Source organism: Carex rostrata, chromosome 9, assembly GCF_964058835.1.
Source record: "Carex rostrata chromosome 9, lpCarRost1.2, whole genome shotgun sequence".
In the NCBI taxonomy this organism is placed as follows: Eukaryota; Viridiplantae; Streptophyta; class Magnoliopsida; order Poales; family Cyperaceae; genus Carex; species Carex rostrata.
In genome coordinates, this window is record NC_135926.1 from 9,320,284 (window position 1) to 9,342,780 (window position 22,497).

General features: G+C 34.8%; 2 protein-coding genes across 2 annotated transcripts; both read left to right on the forward strand.

Annotated features, from left to right (window-relative positions):
- Window positions 1–870: 870 nt before the first annotated feature.
- On the forward strand, window positions 871–7,153 carry LOC144560032 (protein RRP6-like 2). Its single transcript, XM_078309198.1, has 14 exons — window positions 871–1,295; window positions 1,908–2,253; window positions 2,370–2,525; window positions 2,722–2,880; window positions 2,976–3,059; window positions 3,853–3,932; window positions 4,364–4,414; window positions 4,499–4,598; window positions 4,685–4,767; window positions 4,860–4,905; window positions 5,000–5,257; window positions 5,353–5,667; window positions 5,785–5,901; window positions 6,187–7,153. The coding sequence occupies exons 1-14, from the start codon at window positions 958–960 to the stop codon at window positions 7,000–7,002; spliced, it is 2,949 nt and encodes a 982-aa protein (XP_078165324.1). The 5' UTR covers window positions 871–957; the 3' UTR covers window positions 7,003–7,153.
- A 10,908-nt stretch (window positions 7,154–18,061) lies between these two features.
- Window positions 18,062–19,669, forward strand: LOC144560033 (phosphoserine aminotransferase 1, chloroplastic-like). Its single transcript, XM_078309199.1, has one exon. The coding sequence runs from the start codon at window positions 18,142–18,144 to the stop codon at window positions 19,417–19,419; it is 1,278 nt and encodes a 425-aa protein (XP_078165325.1). The 5' UTR covers window positions 18,062–18,141; the 3' UTR covers window positions 19,420–19,669.
- The last annotated feature ends 2,828 nt before the right edge of the window (window positions 19,670–22,497 follow it).

Genomic DNA, 22,497 nt, shown 5'->3' on the forward strand with positions numbered 1-22,497 from the left:
AGAGTTAGTGCATTTCTCTTTGACAAATTTTATTCATTAGATTCATTTAAAATGGTAGTATTTTGTTATAAAGTTTAACATCAAAACTTTCATGAAAATATTCAAACAAATGTATATTTTTCAGTGTTTCACATATAATACATTTTGTCGAATGGTTTGTGATTTTCCTAATTTTAACATTAAACTCTTCGAAATATTTAATAGTCAAATTTTAAAAAATAAGATGAACACGGAATGGTTAGCTACCGTAATTTTGTATGATTTTCTACCAAAAAATTAATAACCATATAATTATTATGGTTTTTGTGGTTTTTATTTGTTTAGAATCATGAAATTCAAATAATAAAATAATGACGATTTTCTAAATCATGTGAAATTGGTCGACAAAACAGGTTTTCGATGTGTGTGGCATCCATTTTTACATGCTACAAAGCATAATCTCACGGTGGTCGCGTGAAGAGCAGTAATTCACGCACTTATTTTTCCCGCTATTTGTTTTTCCTTTTGGGAAACAATAAATTCTATTTTATAATTAAACACAGTAACAGCCCACTCCAGTAAATCAAGATTCAAGACCTCTCATTCCTGAGTCCGCCTCGTCTGCATCAACTCGAAAGAGCATGTTTTGAGTTAAAGGTATCTCGACCATCTGATTTCATGCGGAGTCAATCCGGTTATATGATTCAGGGGTTCTTTAATATTACTGTGGATCAAATTCATACAGATCTTAAAGGAGATTGCACGGTCCAGATTCTTTTTTGAGTTAATGCAGGGCCAGTATTATTTGAGCTTTGAGATTCGTGCAGAACGTATTTGAACGGTTGAAATTTTCCAAAAAGTCACGCAAAATATGAGACATCTCAGCGGATGTGGAATTCCGTCAAAACCCTAGTGCTCTTCTCTCCTTTTCCCATTTCTCGTAAAATTAAATCAAGAAAGCAACAGAGAGGGAGGAAAATGGAAGATGAAAGCGAAAGAGGCGGAGGCGAATCGTCTACGCAGGAGAAGACGGAGGCTTTGTCGTCAGCGCTCAGAGTTCTTGCGTCAGCGGCGATGAAGCTGTCGGCTCGGTCGAAGGGCATCCCCTCCGGAGAGGATTTCCACTTCTACCATAACTTCCCCGAATTTAAAGCCCCTGCGCGCGATATCGCCGCCGTTTCTGGTTCTTCTCTCAGCTCCATCTCTGACTCGAAATTCCTCTGGCGCAACCAGAAAAATCGCTCCTCGTTTCCAGCAAACGACCAAGACGATGCTCTTGACTGGGTTATCAATGTCAACGATGAGCTTCTAGAAAGGTCATTATTAACATCTTAATGTGCAATTCGTTCCTTCTTTGTTTTCTTGATGTCTTTTCGCAACTATACGGTTCAATTCATGTCTAACCTGGAGAAGCGTATCTACTGTTTTTGTAATTACGATGCCATCATGCATATTTTTCTTGTTACATAATTGGTTAATTTTAGAGCTGTTGATTCTCTTGATACCTTGTCATGTCTAATTTGGAAAGGCACCTTCACTGCTTTTCTAGTTGTAATGTCATTATGCATACTTGACTGTATTAGAATTGGTTTTGTCGGCATTCTTGATCATCTTGAATTCTTGATGCCTTTTCGTGGATTGTAACAGTGTGGTTCAATCCAAGTCTAATTTGGAGGGACATCACTGCTTTTATTATTTTGACGACTTCATGCATGCTTGATTTTTTAGTATAGTATTTTTTTTTTACTTCGTTGATCATGTTGAAGCCTTTTCACAATTCTTTGATTTGATCCATGTCTAATTGTGGAGAGATACCTCCACTCCTTTTATAATTGTGATGGCATCAAATATACTCTGTTTGTATTGGAATCAGTTTTATTTTATGCTCTTGATTCTGATTTTAACTGTTCGCGATCGATATTACACAGGTTTGGGGCTTCAGTGGACGAATTTAAAGAAGGACGAACAAAAGAAGAAGAGATTGCCAAGGAAGGGGCTATGGATGATGACGGGTTCCAATTGGTCTGCAGGAAGAACAATAAGAAGAGTGCAAAAGGGGAGTCGGTGCCAGGATCAAGTTACACAGCAACAGGGGTTAGTGTTGCCACAAAGGACAGGAGGATTAGTGGGGCCAAGCCAAAGGTGCCTTTCCATATACCCTCCATTCCTCGGCCGCAGGATGAGTACCGCATAATTGTCAACAATGCAAACCTTCCCTTCCAGCATGTCTGGCTTGAGCAGAGCGAGGATGGGACCCGCCTTATTCACCCTCTGGTTGATCTCTCTCTTTCTCTCACTCATGAATGCACACTCGGTGTATCTATCTATCTAGCTCTTGTATGGGCTTTTAAAAATGGTTTAATTTATAGCATTGAATGTTCTTTATTCAGGAGAAGGCGGCAGCTGTGGATTTTGTCGATAGAAAAGGTGGCATACGTGAGCCTATGAAGCCACTTTCATTGGGGGAGACACCTTTTAAACTTGTGGAAGAGTTGAAAGATTTGCGTGAGATGTGTACTAAATTGAAGTCTGCTACTGAATTTGCGGTTAGTTCGAGATTTATGTCTCTATTTCAGTTCATCAGCATTCCAATCTTGACCTTGTTCATGTTTTTCTTGATTGTATCTGATCACTGTTTTCTGAGTACAACCATTGCTTCTTTGGTAGCTTGAATACTTGGCTTAAGTATTTATAAAATTTTGTAATTGCAATATTGTGTTTGTCTCCTTTTGTGATCGTCAGGTTGATTTGGAACACAATCAGTATCGGTCGTTTCAGGGTCTTACCTGCTTGATGCAAATTTCTACAAGAACAGAGGATTTCATAGTGGACACTTTAAAGCTTCGCATTTATGTTGGATCCTATCTGCGTGAGATTTTCAAAGATCCTTACAAGAGAAAGGTTCCTTTATCTTCTTTTCTGTTTCTGTCTCCCCTTCTGCTGAAAGTTGCCTTTACTTTGTGGTATCCTTGATTTTATATTTTAAATGAATGTAGGTAATGCATGGGGCAGATCGTGACATACTGTGGCTCCAACGAGACTTTGGGATTTATGTTGTCAATCTTTTTGACACCGGGCAGGTAAATTAATTCCCTTTTTTGCAAAAATGAGTATGTATAGAGTTTGAATTAAATGATAAAGACTTTCTAGACAGGATTTTGGTTCTACTGCTTATGTATTAGAGAAAAGCAATTGACTGCCATTTCATTCTTTATACAGTCTAGAAGCTGTTGTGAATTGGTTTTCTCTCGAAGACTGTTAATCTATAGTTATTTATGTAATCCTTGAAGTCTGGAACTAGTTATATTACTGCAGATGAACAGCTTTCACTGTTCATCTGCAGTATGTTTCGTGAGTGACCTGTTATATGCTACACAACCACAGAAGCTGCCACAGTGGAGCTGGTTTTATAACCGTGCAACCTTGGGTCTGTCCTGTCCAAACTTTTCAAAAAGGCAATAACCCTTTACCAGAGGCAGTACCACATCCAGTGCAATCCTCAATAGGAGTCCAAACAACCTTGTTTCCTGTCCAAGCTTTCCAAAAGGGTACCAGTCCCAGAAATGGTATATAAACCCTTAATTAGTCTTATAACAAAAGAATGCGGGAAAAATGCATCTGGTCTTCGGACTGCACACTTTCCTTTTTCCTTTACATTGATTCTTCATTTTAGTCATTATAAGGATTTGTATAACATTTTTTGTTTTGTTATTAATGCTTGAGGGATGTTGATGGCTACCACCCAAAAACTTGAACCCAGTGCAATCTCATGTGTTGAAAACTAAGATTATTAGGGTGCTGGTAAATGCCATCAGTGGATGGCTCTATGTGTATATTTTTTTAACTATTCTCCTTTCTCTTCAATAAAAATAGGCTTCCAGAGTGCTGCAGTTGGAGAGAAACAGTCTCGAGTATCTCTTACATCACTTCTGCGATGTGGAAGCCAACAAAGAGTAAATTAATAACCCCCCAACCCCACATACAAACACACACACACACCGACACGAGTTTGAATCTCCTAAAGTAACCCAATTATTTAGTTTAGATCCGGACTGTCAGATTAAAGGGGCTCCGTGCGCTCCACCTCGGGTTGGATTGGTCCGGATTCGAATCTAAACTTAAAAATTGGGTTACTTTAGGGAATCCGGAACCCCCCCCCCCCCCCCCCCCCCCCTCCCCAACCCCCCCACAACACACACATGCAAGACACAGAAGTTCATCACATATCACACACATATACACTTTTGTTACTAATTCCACTGGTTAGGCACACACACACGCAAGACACAGAAGTTCGTCACATATCACACACACATACACTTTTGTTACTAATTCCATTGGTTTGGCACCTGAACTTGTGTCTTGATTTATGATTTTATTGCAGATATCAAAATGCAGATTGGAGGCTGCGTCCCCTTCCAAAAGAAATGCTCAAGTAATATACCTAGAAATAATAATATTCATCTTGCTTTTAATGTTATTTTTGATGTCATATTAAGATCTCTTCTTATGTTGACAGGTACGCAAGAGAAGACACACACTATCTCCTATATATATATGATGTGATGAGAAATCAGCTACTATCTGAATCTGTGAATGGATATGATCGTCTTTTAGAGGTTTGCTCTTAATCATTTCTGTTTCTTCTTGTTAGGTTTTGTTTCATGGTGATGGTAGTCACTGTTGTATTTTTTTTTTTCTTCAGGTGTACAATCGCAGCAGTGAAATATGCTTGCAGATGTATGAAAAAGAACTGTTGACAGATACCTCATTCATGAACATATATGGGTTTGTTCTTCAATTCTTTTATATATTTCTATTTAGTTTTTAGCTTTGTTATGCAACAAAATTTAACAGAGTAAATGAATTCTTTTGCTCAGGGTGCAGGATGCTGAACTGAATGCAACACAGCTTGCTATCGTTGCTGTGAGTATTTTCAAAAGTACCTTTTTTTCTCAAATCAGGACTATATAGCTTATGGATTTGCATATCTCATTGTGGGCATTTGCTTGTAATGCAGGGCCTTTCTCAATGGAGAGACTATGTAGCCCGTGCAGAGGATGAGAGTACTGGTTATATCCTGCCTAATAAAACTCTATTGGAAATTGCAAAAGAGATGCCTCTCACATCTGACAAGCTTTTACGACTGGTCAAATTGAGGCACTCTGTCGTGGAACGCCACCTACCTGCTGTCCTTGACATTATCCGGAACTCTATTTCTAACTCCCCTGCTTTTGAAGCTATTGCCATGCAATTAAAACAGGCTCAGTTTGAAAAGGTATACCAGGCTTTTCTTTCTTGTTTTCTTACCTCATCTACTTGTCTATTTAAAATAGTTGTTTAAACATGAGTATTACTGGTTATTCCTTGCAGGCTAGAGCAGCAGAGATGGAAGCAAAGGGAGGACATATTGATGAACTGGTGCCTCTAAATGCCCAGATAAATCTGCCGGCCTTTGAGATTCCTCAACTTGTTACTCCAGTTGCTCCATTCAATACTTCAGCCATGGTCAACTATTCTAGGACCTATCCTTCAAACCTATCCAGTGCTAGTCAACGGGCTCCTTTTATCGCACATCAAGGACAGAAACCGATGAAAGCTTCATTACATGTGAGTGAGGCTAAGAGCTTGGCTACAGTTAGTGGATCAGCCACCCAACAGAATATCAGCGGTGGGAGCTCTCAAGCAGTAAGCACCTTGTCATGTTATTATCCTACTTGTACAAATGGTCTCCTCTTTCTTACCTCTCATATCTTTTGTTTTCATATTAAATTGTGGAGGGGTTAATTTTTGTTTTTACTTTAGGGGACAAAAGCAGCATCTGTGCAATTACTGAAAAGGCCCGCAGCCTTTGGAGCTTTGTTTGGGAAACCATCAGCCTCTGGGAAAAAGCCAAGCAGTGCTGGGTCTTTAATGCAGCAGGTAGTATTTTACTTGTATCCTTTCTTTTACAATGTGGCATGGGGAAAATTTTTAGGATGTTGTTGTTGGTTGTCTAGTATCGAGGAATATAGATTATGTTGAATCAAAACTGCCTGGACTTCATAATTGTGTTCAAAGTTGTATTACGAGAACTATTCTTGAACTAAATACTTTTAGTTGGCGCCCAACATAATTTTTTCAAGCTGTCTGGTAAACTTATTATTTTATGGTTGCTTGTGGTGGTTAGTAGCACTACTAAGGACTATTCTTTTTGTATGTTGTCAGGAGGATGCTAAAACTAAGGTGGAGAAGATACAACAAGCTGTGGCACTTCCATTCAATTTCTCTGGCATAGTGAAGCAGCGACCTGCTGACATTAAAAGTTGTGAGGTGGCAGTGGAAGCACCTCCTGCGCTCTCTTCCCGGTCAGAAGCACCTTCTACTGCTTTGTCTTCCCAGCCGGAAAGCATGCAACTAGAAGAGCCTTCTCAGCCCCCATCTAATGCTGGATCTATTAACATGGAAGACATGATACCCTTGGATGATGGAGGTACCAATTCACCCACCAGCTCGACCTCTTCTCCCACGAAGAACCCAGGCACTTCCTCTGCTTCTTCTGAGGACAATGAAAGCGCAGAGCAGCAGGAGTGGTTCCCTCGACAGGCCGAGACCACTGCTGCAGGGTCAGAGTCTGAACCCGACATGCCTGTCTCTCCAACTGAGCTCTCCTCCAGCTTTGAGAAATGCTTCAAGTCCTTGAATGAACTCAAAGGCTCTAAACAGACCCAGCTGAAACCCAATCAAGAAAATAATGCCAGTTTTCAGCTGAAACCATTTAACTATGTTGCTGCTAGGAAGGATATCCAATTTGGAGAGCGGAAAGGAAAAGGTGCCAGAGATAATGATGAAGAGGAAGGTGGTGGTGGTGGTGGTGGTGGTAGTGGCGGATTTAGGAAACCAAAGAAGGGGGGTTATGGAGAGAAGAATAATAGTAAGAGGTCTAGTTCTGGCCAAAAAGGGGAAAATGAGGGAGGCTTTCAGCATCCGCGCCGGCGTCAGGCTTTTCCTCTTACTGGAAATAGGAGTATTACCTACATTTAGTTCTGTTGGTCATTAGGTTTAGATGTTTTATGCTTTATATTATGTGTTAGTTTGACATTTTTCCTCGTTGTAGAAGAGCTCTAATAATCAGGAGGCTCCAATGAGGAAGAGAAAAACAAATAATTGAGTTATTATTGCATTTTTTTTGTTACAAGTTTTTTCTTTCTGCGATTTTCTCAAATCCATATAAGCACCAAGCGGCGTTTAATTAATTCTTTACTTTCTCGTACCAGTCCAATTAAGCAAAGAGAATTGGTTACAGTAAACATGACCATAAGGTTATTCTTCTGTCCTACCCTAATTACCAATCATACGAGATACTTGTATTTTTATAATTAGCAGTGTGATTATATTACGGTGAAAAATGATTTATAATGTTAGAGTTGGTAACTTGGTATTAACTCCGCTGTGTGCTTTTGGCTAATTAAGCAGTTAGGAATCACACACGATTGGGTACGAGATGCCTCTCTCCAACTGTGCTGCTCTGTGTGTTAGAGTTGGTATTAACCCGACATGCCTGTCTCTCCAACTGAGCTCTCCTCCAATTTTTGTTAGGGAGGGGGCAGGAATCGGATTCAAACTCATTGATTTATCGAGTCAATTCAATGTCTTAAAGTCTAATTTTTTAAAATTTACAAAAATGAGATTTAAATTTATTGAAAATAAAATCCATAATAATGTTTTATGCGTTAAACCGAGAATTTTGATATGAAGAACACAAAAAACCTCGAAACGATTGATTTTATATGAATTTTATAAGATTTAACACACATTTGGGTCCAATTTGGATATGTTAGATGGCAATTCAACCAATGGAGCTCACTGTCATAGAGCCACCATTTGAATTAATTTGAACTCCTCATTTAATATGACCCCTTCATTTTGGATACAACCACACCACATAAACTAAAACATGAAAAAACCAAATTTATCCAAAAATTAAAATATAACAAGAAACATTCTATTGAATTAATAACATGTGAGACTCATTTGTAAAAAATTTCTCCCTTTTTTATTATCTAAAAATTGATCTAAAAAAGATAATTTTTAGAACTATCAAGAAAAATAATGACTTATTATCACCAACAATTAAGAAAAAAAAAATTGATCCGTTTTTCTCTAAAAAGATGCAATCTAATCTTCAGGGAGGATAAAACCAAAATCCATAGATTTTTTTCACTACTTCCGAAAATTCAGAAAAACAGCTGCCCTCCCTTTAACTACAATGAATCTGCCCGTATTTTAACTCCACTGCGTCCGCCCCTGTTAATTTCACCTGCTTCATGTCCCCGTCAATTAGTTCAGAATTAAGGAAATTGCACTGCGCTTTATTTTCTTGGACAACAGCTGTTAGTGGGCCCTCGTCCCTTTCTCTACCTGCCAATTTGCTTGCCGCAAAATTTCTGTAAACTTGGTTCTTATGTACGTCCCGGTTTCGCAAGTAATAATATACTGTCCACATTTGCCATAAAGAGTATAAACCAGTATTTTGTAAAAAACGTCTCTTTAGGTCTATTAATCGGTCGATTAGTTGTTAGCGGTGATCAAACTGTCATAGATTTTTTCAACTAATTAGTCAATTATTTCTGATTATGATCAATTATTTCTGATTAATTACTTGGCAGTACCATATCCGTCCGATGACTGCATACCGTTATTTACAACACTGATATAAACAAATGATAATTAAATTGAAATTGTTAATAATAAAAAATATTATAGGTTGGAGTTGAAAATTGGGTTTAAAAATCTGGTGCACGAGAGAGGAGAGGTTAGAATTTATGCCGAAATTTTTATTAATATTAAAAAAAAAAATCAAAATTTACAAATATGCATCCAAATTCATTAGTTTCAAATCTGTCCAAATCAGAAAATTATTTTCCGGATCCAACCCCTATATCCGGAAAATAATTTTTCTGATTAAGGATCTCTTTCCGAAAAATTATTTTTCCAATTTGGAGTTCTAGAAAATAACTCTCTGAATTTGTTTTTTTAATTAAGGAGCCTGATAATTGTACCTCAGACAAAATCTCCGAGCGTGTCCCCCTAAGTAGTTTAACAGAAAAAAAAACTTTCAATGTTATCTAACTTCCATTCCAGCGCTAATATCCAAACATTTAAAGCTCTGTTTATAACACTTTACAATGCTACTCGCAAGCATTTAAACCTCTGTCTGCAAGCATTAAAATTCTAAATTTGTATAGTTTTAACTCCTAACTACTTTTGTTTTCAAGCCAAAAACGAAAAGATTCATTTCACTCACTTTTTTTTATTTTTTCTTTGATCATTCTTATCCATTTTCTCAACGATCCATGATGAATTTTGCGAATCTAAAAATATGAATGTTTTTTATCTGATTTGCTCATTCAAATGAGATCCATGAAGAATAACTTTCAAGTTATATTTATGTCGTAATTTTTTTTACCACTTTAAATCTTTGTGACTTTCAGTTTTTTTTTTATAAATTTTGCTTCAAAATAATTTAAACCTCTATTTACAAGCATATAAATCTCATTAATAACACTTTAAATCTCTAGAATAAAACATATAAACCTCATGTGCAAAGAATTAAAACCTCAACAATAACATTTCAAAACATATAAACCTCAACAATAACACTGCATTTACAAAGCATATAAACCTCAATAATAGCACTGCATTTACAAAGCATATAAACCTCACGTACAAAGAATTAAAACCTCAACAATAACATTTCAAAACATATAAACCTCATGTACAAAGAATTAAAACATCAACAATAATATTTCAAAGCATATAAACCTCAACAATAACACTGCATTTATAAAACATATAAACCTCATGTACAAATAATTAAAACCTCAACAATAACATTTCAAAGCATATAAACCTCAACAATAATACTGCATTTACAAAACATATAAACCTTGTGAACAAAGCCTTGAAAATTTTAATGGTTGTAGATTGAGATTTAAAAACTTGAAAATTTAAAGTCTCATGAGTTGTACTTTAAAATTACTTAAAAGTATTTCTTCATGGATCTTACTTAAAAGATAAAATCGAATATAAAACGTTTGTATTTTTATATTCGTAAAATTCATCATGGATCGTCGGAAAAATAAATTATAATGATCAGAGAAAAAATAAAAAAGAGTGGGTGAAATAAATCTTTCCATTTTTGGCTTGAAGACAAAAGTAATTAGGAGTTAAAACTATGCAGATTTATAATTTTAATGCTTTCAGACAGAGGTTTACATGCTTGCGAGTAGCATTGTAAAATGTTATATACATAGTTTTAAATGTTTTGATATTAGCACTGGAAATGGAAGTTAGACAACATTGGAAGTTTTTTTTCTGTTAAACTACTTGGGGGATGCGTTCGGGTATAATGGCTCGGGGTACCAGAACATTTCTCTTTAATTAAACATAAAATGTTATGATTTATTTATTTTTTATATTGATATATTATAAATATTTTTATATTTCTTTGAAAATAGATGAAATACTATATAATTGAATTTATTAGAAAGATTGCGACAAATAACTCAGATTAACACTCTTCTGGTCGGATTTTTTTGCGACTGTAAGAAAAATTAAAATATTTCTCTGTGCGTTATTGAAAAAAAAAATTTGAATTTGAGTTATTTTTCCCGATTCAAAAATTACTTTTGAGTAATTAAAGAAAACATTGTGATCGTACATTCAAATTTTAAGGTACTGCATCTATTTTAAAAAAAAATGAAAATTATTTCGGTCCGTCAGAATGTCAAATGAAATTCTGTTTCAAATGGAACGACCACGATTAAAAAAAAATGAATGCAAATGCTCTACATTTTATTATACTTCATTTTCAAATTTTAAATGGTGATTTCTCGACCTAAGAGAACCGGGTCAACCAAAACCTCTTCCGCAAGTTGAAGGCAGATACTTTTCGCACCAGAGGAATCTTACGAAACATGCTCAGTCCACTTGTTTCAGCCACTAAAAATGTTGTCCATAATTTTAAATGTAAATCTTCTTTGTCCCAATTAATGTATTTGGAATTGTAAATTGCTATTTCGCAAAACAAAGAAGGCAATTATTACCCAGTTCGGCAAAGTTGCAATCAGAAATTTTGAATTACATAATATTCACATTTTTTTTAAGATAACAATGAGGACAAAATGATTTAATTTTAAATATTAACATAAAATTATTTACCTGAATTTTAATACCTACGTATGTCCTACATCAAAATTATTATCTTAAATTACTAGATTAAATATTGATTTAAACAACTTGTTGAGATTTTTGTTTTTAAAAAACAAAAGAGAATCGTAGCAACTGAGGATAAGTACAAAATCTTGTCACAAGTTTAGATATCACAATTTCTATATCTTTATTAAAAAAAAAAAACCAGAGAATCCTAGCAATTAGCAAAGTTCCTACTGCTATTCTTTACATTGATGTGTGAAATCTGAACAATTTTTTTTTTGAAGATGTATTTATATTAAAATTTAATAAAATGTAGTTTTATGTAAGATTTATAGAGCAATAATTGAATACGTTAAGATTAATCAGTTGTAGATAACTTGATCGGTTTATTTTTATGGACTTCTGATATTGTGCAAAATGAAAATAAATTTTATGTGAACATCACTTGCGATTCAAATTTAATGTTTGAATCTGAAGTTTTAATATTAATATAAAATATCCAAATTTTAAGACATTGGAATTCTTGTTAAGAGTATTAATTACGTTTTTTTTCATTTTTTTTGTTGTAAAATGATATTTGAATATATTTTTTTATTGCAAAAAGAGATTGGTATACTTATAATCATAAGACAAATGACAAAATGACAAAGAATTTATCAAAATATAAAAATAAAATTTTGATATGTTCATTATATTTTACATATATTGTATATCAAAATTGGCGTAATTTGGGAACCGTCCGAACATTAATTAAGTGCAAATAAACTAATCATCATTTTCCAATTTTTTTTATGGATGATGAATTGATTTTTAAATTATATTAAATCAAAACACATCATATCTAAATTGTATATAAAAATATTTATATTTTATTTATTATTAATTAAGCTTTCATTTCATCAATTTTTACAGTTCTTTTACTATGTTTGTTATCAATATCACTAATTCCTTTTATTACACATCTCCGTTTGATTACATACGGCCGCATCCCTCGACTTGGTGGTGGTCTTATGTAATTGGTTTCAAATGATGAATCTAAACTGTTGAAATTTTTCTAACTAACAAGTAATGTATTTACATGTGAAAATTTTTAAAATGTTGAATTAATTTAGTATAAAATTTAAGTCAAAATTAGAATGTCTATAAATTAATTTGAATGTATTTATTTTCTTGAATGCTTTTTGACTACTTGACTTTATACAAAATTAATTTAAAATTTTAAAATTTTCGCATGTAGATGCATTACTCGTAAGATTGAAGGATTTCAATACTTTAGATTCGTTTGAAACTAATTCATTGAATTTTAAAATTAAATTCACAGAAGAACTTAGTGAACTTATAAACACAGTAACACACTAGTTCTACTCGAGGAGCAGAGAGGTAAAAGTTTGTCATATCAACAGAAGCTTTGTGATTTGTGTTCTACAGGAAAATGAAACGAACCAAACAAGAGAAGCTTTCCCCATAATTATTTAATATATTAACAATATAGGATATTAATTATATGATTATATATTAATAATAAGATACTAATTATATAATATTAATATATTAATAATAACTATAAAATTATTATAATAATTATTTAATGTAGTAACAATATAACATATTAATTATATAGTTATATATCATTAATAAGATACTAATTACACAATATTAATATATTAATAATAACTATAATATATTACAATATTATATAATAATTATTAATAAAAAGATATTAATTATATAATATTATTATAATAATTATTTAATATATTAACAAGATATTAATTATATAATTATATACTAATAATAATATATTAATTATATATAAATAAAATATTATTACAATTATTTAAGTTAGATCACGAGGTGGAATAAAAATTAAACCATTATGTGAGATGATTTAATTTAGGCCGGCCTAAAGATTGACTTATGTTATCTTAGTCCGACTCAATTAAGACATATTTGGTGAAATAACGAGACATAAAATCCTTATTCTACCATTTAGGCCACAATTAGGGATGGCAATGGGCCGAACCCACAGGATTTTTGTCAATCCCAGGCCTGACCTGCCTGTTAAAAATTAACGGCCCGCCTGCCTGGCCTGATTTGACGGGCCTGAAAATTGAGGCCCGGCCTGCCCATGGGCTTCCCCATCATTCCTGTGCCTGCCTGCGCCTGCCTGTCTGCGCCAATGGGCTGCCTTACCCGGCCCGGCCCGGCCTGCCTGATCCCAATTTACACAGCATACAAAGCAATTTACACAGCATACACAGCAAATCCATACAAGTGCAGAATACGAGTTAACACTAAAACACATACACAGCAAATTATAATTTAACACTAAAATCCATACAAACAGTGATAAAATAGAGAATACGAGTTAGCAAATACAAAACAAATACAAACAGTGCAGAATACGAGTTAACACTAAAATCCATACAAACAAATACAATTTAACACTAAAATCCATACAAAGCAAATCGCCAGAATCTGTTTCTTCTCTTGTGCTTCAGCTGCCAAACCAATAAATCTGGATTCATTAAGGTGTCACAAAAATAACAGGTGCTTCATGTGTGAAAAAAGGATTTGGATCCAAACCAATAAATAACAAAATATAAACCAATAAATTCTCTTGTTTTTCCTACTGTTTTACATACTTGAAACTGACACCTAACTTTTGGTTTGCTTACATATAAATTGACACTGATTTATAATTTTAAATCAACCATATCACGTATGTCCAGTACATAGAAATTGCAGAAATACCCATCACATTTACAGGAAAATATAACCACTAAATAAATACTAAAATATAGGAGAATTATGCATACCATTTATTCCTTCAAGAAGTTACTTCAACATCATTAGCATTAGCCGAGCAATCACTTTCAACTACATCTTCACATTCATCTTCACCTTCATCTAAATCATCACAATATGTCTTGAATGGATTACGATTACACAAATCTGAAAAAACAACAACTTAGAGTTAAACCGAAATACGATCATATATAATTAAAATATGACAAAATGAGACTATACAACATTTATACCTTCAAATTCAGTTCTTAGCCAATTTTGTGCGCATGCTAGAGCTTCAACAAGTGAAGGATGAAGTCTATTTCTTTGTGGACTAACTATTCGTCCGCCCATACTAAAAGCAGATTCAGAGGCAACAGTTGAAATGGGTATCGCATATATGTCTTTAGCAATTGTTCCCAAAGTTGGAAATTTAGCTCCATTAGTCTTCCACCAAGCTAGCACGTCAAATTTTTCTGCCCCACTTGGAAGCAATGCTTCTTCCAAGTATAGTTCCAACTCCGTAGTATTATCAAATTTCATTTTCTTCATGGTGTGGGCAAATTTTTGAAAACCAATTGGGAGGTCACCACCTTGTTTCCTTTCCATCTGTGGTTCTTCATCTTGGGGTTTCTCAACTCTTCTTTGATACTCGCGAAACAATTGACGACTCATTTGAACAACTTTTTCAACTTCGCTCTCAAAACCATTACCATAAATTAACTTGTAGTAATAAATTATGACAGCCATCTTACACCTTGGATCCAAAAGTGCAGCAACACCCATGACTACATGTATCTTACTCCAATATTTATCAAATTTTTCTATCATTCTTGATGCCATATTCGCAATAGTAGGGTTAGAATCTTGCAACCAAGTTCGCAAAGCTAATCTAATTTCACAAATATTTGGAAAATAATGGTTGGCTGTTGTGTATTTTGTTCCGGAAAATAATTCTGTTGTAGTGTAAAAAATCTTTAATTTTTCGCTTATATTCTTGGCATTCTCCCAATCAGCCTCAGAAGGCACGGTTTTGTATTGTGTATCACGTATTTTCACACGAGAGAAAACATCTTTATATGTTAAAGCTATTTGTAACATATTATAGGTTGAATTCCATCGTGTTTTCACATCATAACACAACTTTTTGGTATTACTAATACGTAATTGCCGTGTCGCCTCTTCAAATTTTTCAATTTTTTTAGGAGTAGAGGACCAATATACACAACTAGCACGAATTTTTTCTAAACTTGGAGCAATTACATCTAACCCATCCTTTACGATTAGGTTCAAGATATGTGCGCAACAACGCATGTGCAAAACTGACCCACCTAGCAAGAGTTGTTCAACATCTAATTTATGGACTAAACTTTCAATAACTCCATCATTCGTACTACAATTATCTACAGTTATTGTAGACAATTTACTATCTATATTCCAATCTAAAAAAACATTCATCAATTGTTCCGCGAGTACATCTATGGTGTGGGGTGAAGGTAAGTGTTGGAACCTAATAAAATTCAGATTCAAATTTCAGCAGCTAACATACCTAATAAAATTCAGATTTCAGCAGCTAATATACCAAATTCAGATTAGATTTCAGTAGCTAAAAAAATTTCAGCAACTAAGCAATTCAAATTCAGATTTCAAATTTCAACAGCTAACTATGCATTGCAGCAGCTAATAAACCTAATAAAATTTAAATTTCAGCAGCTAATAAAATTTTTGTACCTTAATAGACGTTGTTGTAGATTCCATGAATCATCTACAAAATGTGCCGTCACCGCCATATAGGATTTCTTTTGGTTGTCTGCCGTCCACATGTCGGTTGTAATAGCCACCCTCCCTTGATTGCTCTCCAATAGGGCCATAGTCTTCTTCATTCGTTCCTTGTATAGTTTTAAAACATCACTTCTCACAGTATTACGGGTTGGACAATTGAATAATGGCTGCAAGGTGTTGACAAAAGCCTTAAATCCCACTTGGTCAACAATTGAGAGAGGGTGCTCGTGCAACACTACCATCTCCACAAGTGTTCTTCTACATGCTTCTTGATCAAAAGTGTAATTTGCTATGGCAGTTTTCCCCTCTACTTTTTTAGTAACTAACATTTTTTGGAAAGCTACAGGGAATGTTTGTTGTTTTTTCCTTAAACAAGATTCTATGTGGGATTTGAGGTGTCGTGTACCACTGTTTGAGTTTGCTGCAAGTTTGTCACCGCAATAATTGCACACCGCCTTGTATTGTCCATCAATTTTCTTCTTTGTCATATGGCCCCACACATCAGATTTTAGTTTAGATGTATCCACAAGTGTAAACTGATTAGGGGCACTAGAGGCCGGTGTCCCACTTGTTGTCGGTGTCGGTGTTGCAGCACTTGCTACCGGTGTTGCAGCAGAGCCCTCTCTAGGGGAAGAGTTTGCTTCCTCTTGATTAGTGGGTTCTTGCAAAGTTTCCATTACAATATCTTGTGGGGTTTCCATTTTTCCTACCAAAATAGAAGTATTTGATCAGTTGCTGCTGAACATCAATAAAAAAAAAATTCAGATAAGCAATTTCATTCAAATTAGTCACTGCCTTACTATCTACAATAACATGATCCTATATTGTCTTAACATCTCAGAATAAAACAATAGTAAAAAAATAACTTATAACAGATTACTACTATGTAAAACTTAACAAATAAGAAAACTATACAACACATATTATTAAACTAACTATATATGTTTACCTAAGCTCTCACTACTACATATAAAGATGACATTTGATATCATAGAATTGTGCAATTTGAAAATTAGTTGTTTGAGACAGTAAGGCAGTGACTAATTAATTCAGCAAACATTAATCTCCTCTAATCAAAGTAAAAATTCACCCTTATTAACCATCTAATATTTCAGATATCAAATTAATATTCACACTACAATATTTAGTATATGAACAAATTTAACAAGTCACAACATTTACATTTTAAATAATTAAAAATAACTATGAACACAAATAAAGCTAAAAAAAACCAACCTGATTGCAATAAACGACTCCAGATAAATGTTGATAAACCTCTATATATTGTACTCTTTGGATAGCTCAGATAGTACTTCAAAATATTGAATCCCTTTAGAAAAAGAAAAAGCGAAACCCTATTAGAATGCCAATGGTGATTAGGAGCGAGGGGGCAGAGTTGGGAATAGAGCAAATACCTAATTTCTTGTAGAACTGTAACAGTCTTCTTAGGGAAAATTACGGAGTCGTGGCGGAGACTAATGGCGGGGCAAATCGGTGGTTTTTGATCGATGGTGAAGCTTGTCGGAGAAAGGCGCAGCCGCGCAGATCGGTAGTTTTTGATCGACTGTGGTGGACCTGGTGGTCGCCGTGGAGGAACCGAGGAAGAGCGGCTAGGTTTAGGAGATTGCTTTTGATTTTCGGAAAGAGAGAAAGAGCGGCTAGGTTTAGGAATTAGGAGACTCAGTAAGGCTACGCTAAAAATTTTGGGTAAGGGTAACGAATTGGGCTGCGCTAAAAATTTTGGAAGACATATTATAAAAGAAAGGCCCGTCAGGCAGCCTTTGGGCTTTGATAAAATCCTAAGCCTGGCCTGGCCTGTTTCGAAGCCTGGCCTTACCTGGCCCATTACAGTGCCGGGCTGACCAGGTAATGGGCGGGCCAGGCAGGTATGACCGGGCCGCCGGGCCGAACGGGCTTTTTTGCCATCCCTAGCCACAATCAAGGTGATGTGAATTGTGATTTGTGTTCTACAGCAAAATGAAACGAACCAAACACCCAAATGTCCTGTAATAAAATAAAATAACACTGACATCGAGTATGACCTCAAGTATGCATCTTAAAATTATCTGTTACAAGGTTCTCTGCTATAGTCTCAATCACCAGCACCTAAAAGTGTCTGTTTCAATGTATATCCCATATTTGTGAGTCACCACATGCTATTACATTGAATTTGTTAAAGAAAATCTGATGTATGGATTTAATTCCTGCGGAAGAAGGGCTTAATTAGGTGCAAAGAAACAAATATATAAAAAAAAAAAAAACAATCATCTTTCCTGAATCGAAATAAATAGGCACAAGGCCGCAAGAGCCGCCTCGCTTTTCTCTCACATCACTCACCAAACTCCCCAAAAAGGCCAAACCCCCCCTTCACCATCTCTCACCTCTTGAGAGAAATCAATGGCTACATCCACGGCTTCCTCACCGAACTCCCTCCTCTTCCACCAATCCTCCTCCCGCAAATCCTCTTCCCTTGCCATTCCCTCCTCTCTCCGCCTTTCCAAGCCCTCCAGTCTCTCTCTCCGTCGGATCTCATGCACCGCCGTCACCACCCCTCTTTCAGTTTCCTCCTCCAGCGCCTCCACCGGCCGAGTGTTCAACTTCGCCGCCGGCCCTGCCATCCTACCCGAATCTGTCATCCTTGAAGCCCAGGCCGAGCTCTTCAACTACCAGGGCTCCGGCATGAGCATCATGGAGATGAGTCACCGGAGCAAGGAATTTGATTACGTCATCAAGAAGGCTGAGTCAGACCTCCGCTCCCTCCTCTCCATTTCTGACGATTACTCTGTGCTCTTTCTCCAAGGCGGTGCCACCACCCAATTCGCTGCAGTGCCTCTCAATCTCTGTGCCTCTCCAGATTCAACCGCTGATTTCATCGTGACTGGATCCTGGGGAGACAAGGCATTCAAGGAGGCTCAGAAATTTTGCAAACCTAATCTGATCTGGTCCGGGAAGGCTGAGAAGTACACCAAGATTCCTTCCTTTGATTCTCTACAGCAGAGCCCTGATGCCAGGTACCTTCATATCTGTGCAAATGAAACCATCCATGGTGTCGAGTTCAAGGATTACCCCACTCCAGCCAACAAAGACACCATTTTGGTGGCTGACATGTCCTCGAATTTCTGCTCCAAGCCAGTAGATGTCTCTCGCTTTGGCGTGATCTATGCTGGTGCGCAGAAGAACGTGGGTCCTTCTGGGGTCACAATTGTTATTGTGCGCAAAGATCTGATTGGCAATGCTCAACCAATCACCCCTGTCATGCTCGATTACAAGACCCATGCTGACACGCTCTCACTCTACAACACACCACCTTGCTTCGCCATCTACATATGTGGCCTGGTGTTTGCTGATTTGCTCAAGAAAGGTGGCCTTGCGGAGGTGGAGAAGATCAATGCCAAGAAGGCAGGACTTTTGTATGATACCATCGATGCCAGCGGTGGATATTATGTGTGCCCGGTGGAGAAGTCGGTGAGGTCACTGATGAATGTGCCATTCACGCTCAGGCAGTCAGAGCTGGAGAAGACGTTTATTGCAGAGGCAAGCAAGGAGGACATGGTGCAGCTCAAGGGGCATAGGTCGGTTGGTGGCATGCGTGCCTCCATCTACAATGCCATGCCGCTTGCTGGCGTAGAGAAGTTGGTTGCTTTTATGAAGGATTTCCAAGCGAGAAATCCTTAGATCTCTGTTTCAATTTCTGGTTTTAACTATATGGAGTAGGCTGCTTGTTCTTCATTTTATTGTCCTTTTTGTTTTTTTTTTCTCCACCATTATCAAGTGGCATCTATTAGGATTGCTCTGATGCTATTTTTCCGGTTCTGGGGCCTTTTTTTTCTTGTACGTCGATGGAATTTTGAAGAATGTTGCAATAAGTTGATGTCTGGATGAAAGTTGTTTAATATGATAATTGGGAGTGAATTTTAGGAATCAGTTCACTTACTGTGATTTCTTAGCTTAAATTCTAGCATGCTAAATCTATTGATTTTGGTTGTTAAAAATGTGCCAATTTGGATGCTTAGTAAATATAATCTAAATGTGGATGGTTTTCTTCCATTTGAAAAAAAAGGAGTTCAGTTTACACCCAATTAATTAATTAATGTAGAACGTGACCTAATTACGCAATTCGACTGTGGAGATTAATTGAAAATCCCGGTCGGAATTTCGGACAGCTATGCACCAAATCGCCCGATTTTTTTAAAAATACCCAAAAAAATAATTATTTTATTAATAATAACCAGGTTTTGGATGAAATTTTAAAAATACCCAGGCCGCAGATTCTTTCTGCGCCCGGGAATTTTTATTCCGGGCCGCAGAAAAAATTTGCGCCCCGAAATTTTTTTTTTTTTTTTTTTTTAGAATTTTTTATTCCGAGCGCAGATTTTTTCTGCGGCCCGGATTTTTTTTTTTTTTTTTTTTTTTTAGAGTTTGTAGAAAAAAAATCCATCATGTATATGTATGCATATGTATATGTATGTATATGTATGTATATGTATCTGTATATGTATGTATATGTATCTGTATATGTATATGTATCTGTATGTATATATATATGTATATATGTGTATATAATATATGTATGTGTATATAATATTTATGTTTATGTATATAATATTTATGTTTATGTATATGTATATAATATTTAGAGTAAAGCTAGCGTGTGACATGCTCACCAAGAAAGTTTGGTGAGCATAACTCCAAAAGTATATCGGATCGACGTCAAATGCCAAATCCAAACCGTTGAAATCCATGTACTTCATGAGTGATGCATCTACATGCAAAATTTTGAAAGTTTCGAGTTTATTTGCTACACGGTCAAGTGGTCAAAGAAATAATAAAAATTGAATATATAAAATAACTTATAATAAAATGTTCATTTCTTTGACCACTTGACCGTATAGCAAATAAACTCGAAACTTTCAAAATTTTGCATATATATGCATCACTCATGAAGTACATGGATTTCAACGGTTTGGATTTGGCATTTGACGTCGATCCGATATACTTTTGGAGTTATGCTCACCAAACTTTCTTGGTGAGCATGTCACACGCTAGCTTTACTCTAATATTTATGTTTATGTATATGTATATGTAGATGTATATGTATATTTTTTTTTTTTTTTTTTTAGAGTTTGGAGAAAGAAAATATCCATGATCTGATTTTTTTTAATAATATATGTGTATGTATATATAATATGTGTATAATATATGTATATGTATATATGTGTATATAATATATGTATATATGTGTATATAATATATGTATATATGTGTATACATATACATAAACATAAATATTATATACATATACATATACATATACATAAACATAAATATTATATACATATATATGTATATATATATGTATATTTATATATACATACATATACATATATATACATATACATATTTGTATATTTATATATACATACATATACATACACATACACATACACATACACATACACATACACATACACATACATATACATACATATACATATATATACATATACATATACATACATATACATAATGGATTTTTTTTTCTCCAAACTCTAAAAAAAAAAAAAAAAAAAAAAAAAAATCCGGGCCGCAGAAAAAATCTGCGCTCGGAATAAAAAATTCTAAAAAAAAAAAAAAAAAAAAAAATTTCGGGGCGCAAATTTTTTCTGCGGCTCGGAATAAAAATTCCCGGGCGCAGAAAAAATCTGCGGCCTGGGTATTTTTAAAATTTCATTCCAAACCTGATTATTATTAATAAAATAATTATTTTTTGGGGTATTTTTAAAAAAATCGGCCAAATCGCTGTCTCAAATAAGCGTCGTTGGATTCTGATGTTTACTTTCTCATATTTAAATTTAGGTACAATTTACTTTTGGCAAACTTTATATTGAATAGAAGATTATGAGGTTCTAATGCCTCATCTTTTATATTTTTGTTTTCAAAGTTCAAATTGTCGATCTAAACTGTTTAACATAATATTTATACTAAAATATGCATGGAGATTAAATTTTATATTTTTTAGAATTTTTTTATTATTTTTTAAGATAGATACAAAATCACTATTTTTGAACGGTTAAAAAAACGGTGATTTTCTACCCATCTTAAAAAATAGTAAAAAAAAATTCAAAAAATATAAAATTTTATCTCTAACCATATTTTAATATATATTATGTTGAACGGTTTGGATCGACAATTTGAACTTCGAAAATGAAAAATTACATATGAGACATGAAAGGTACAAGACATTGGAACTCTCCTCGAAGATTATATATGGTGGATAAATACTACTTCAATATGTATTTGGTAAATACTAATTACCAAATACAATTAATATGTGGCGGGCTTTGAGTCACTTTTACCTGATTTTATGTACGAATATCAATTCACATACAAAACTCCATGTTCTAGAAAGATGCGTGATTTTCCAGCCGTTTCTCTAAATTTATTTGTGAAGTCAAGGTAGTTTTTTTTCTCCCTTGATTCTGAATGAAATAATTTCTCTTATATTATATTATGTATACTTTTAATTTAAGAAGAATTCAATTGTTTTTTTTATTTTGATTCCGATCAATATAATTCAATTGGAATTTATCTCTATTAAATTGAAATCAATTGCATTTTAAACTACTACGTTGTTCCGATCAAACACTAAGTTTGAACTTGCACATCAACTGAAAAATCATAAAAAAAATATAATTTTCTCAATTGATTGGACCAAGCAAAATATATTTGGTCACGATTACTTTTGGGTTAGGT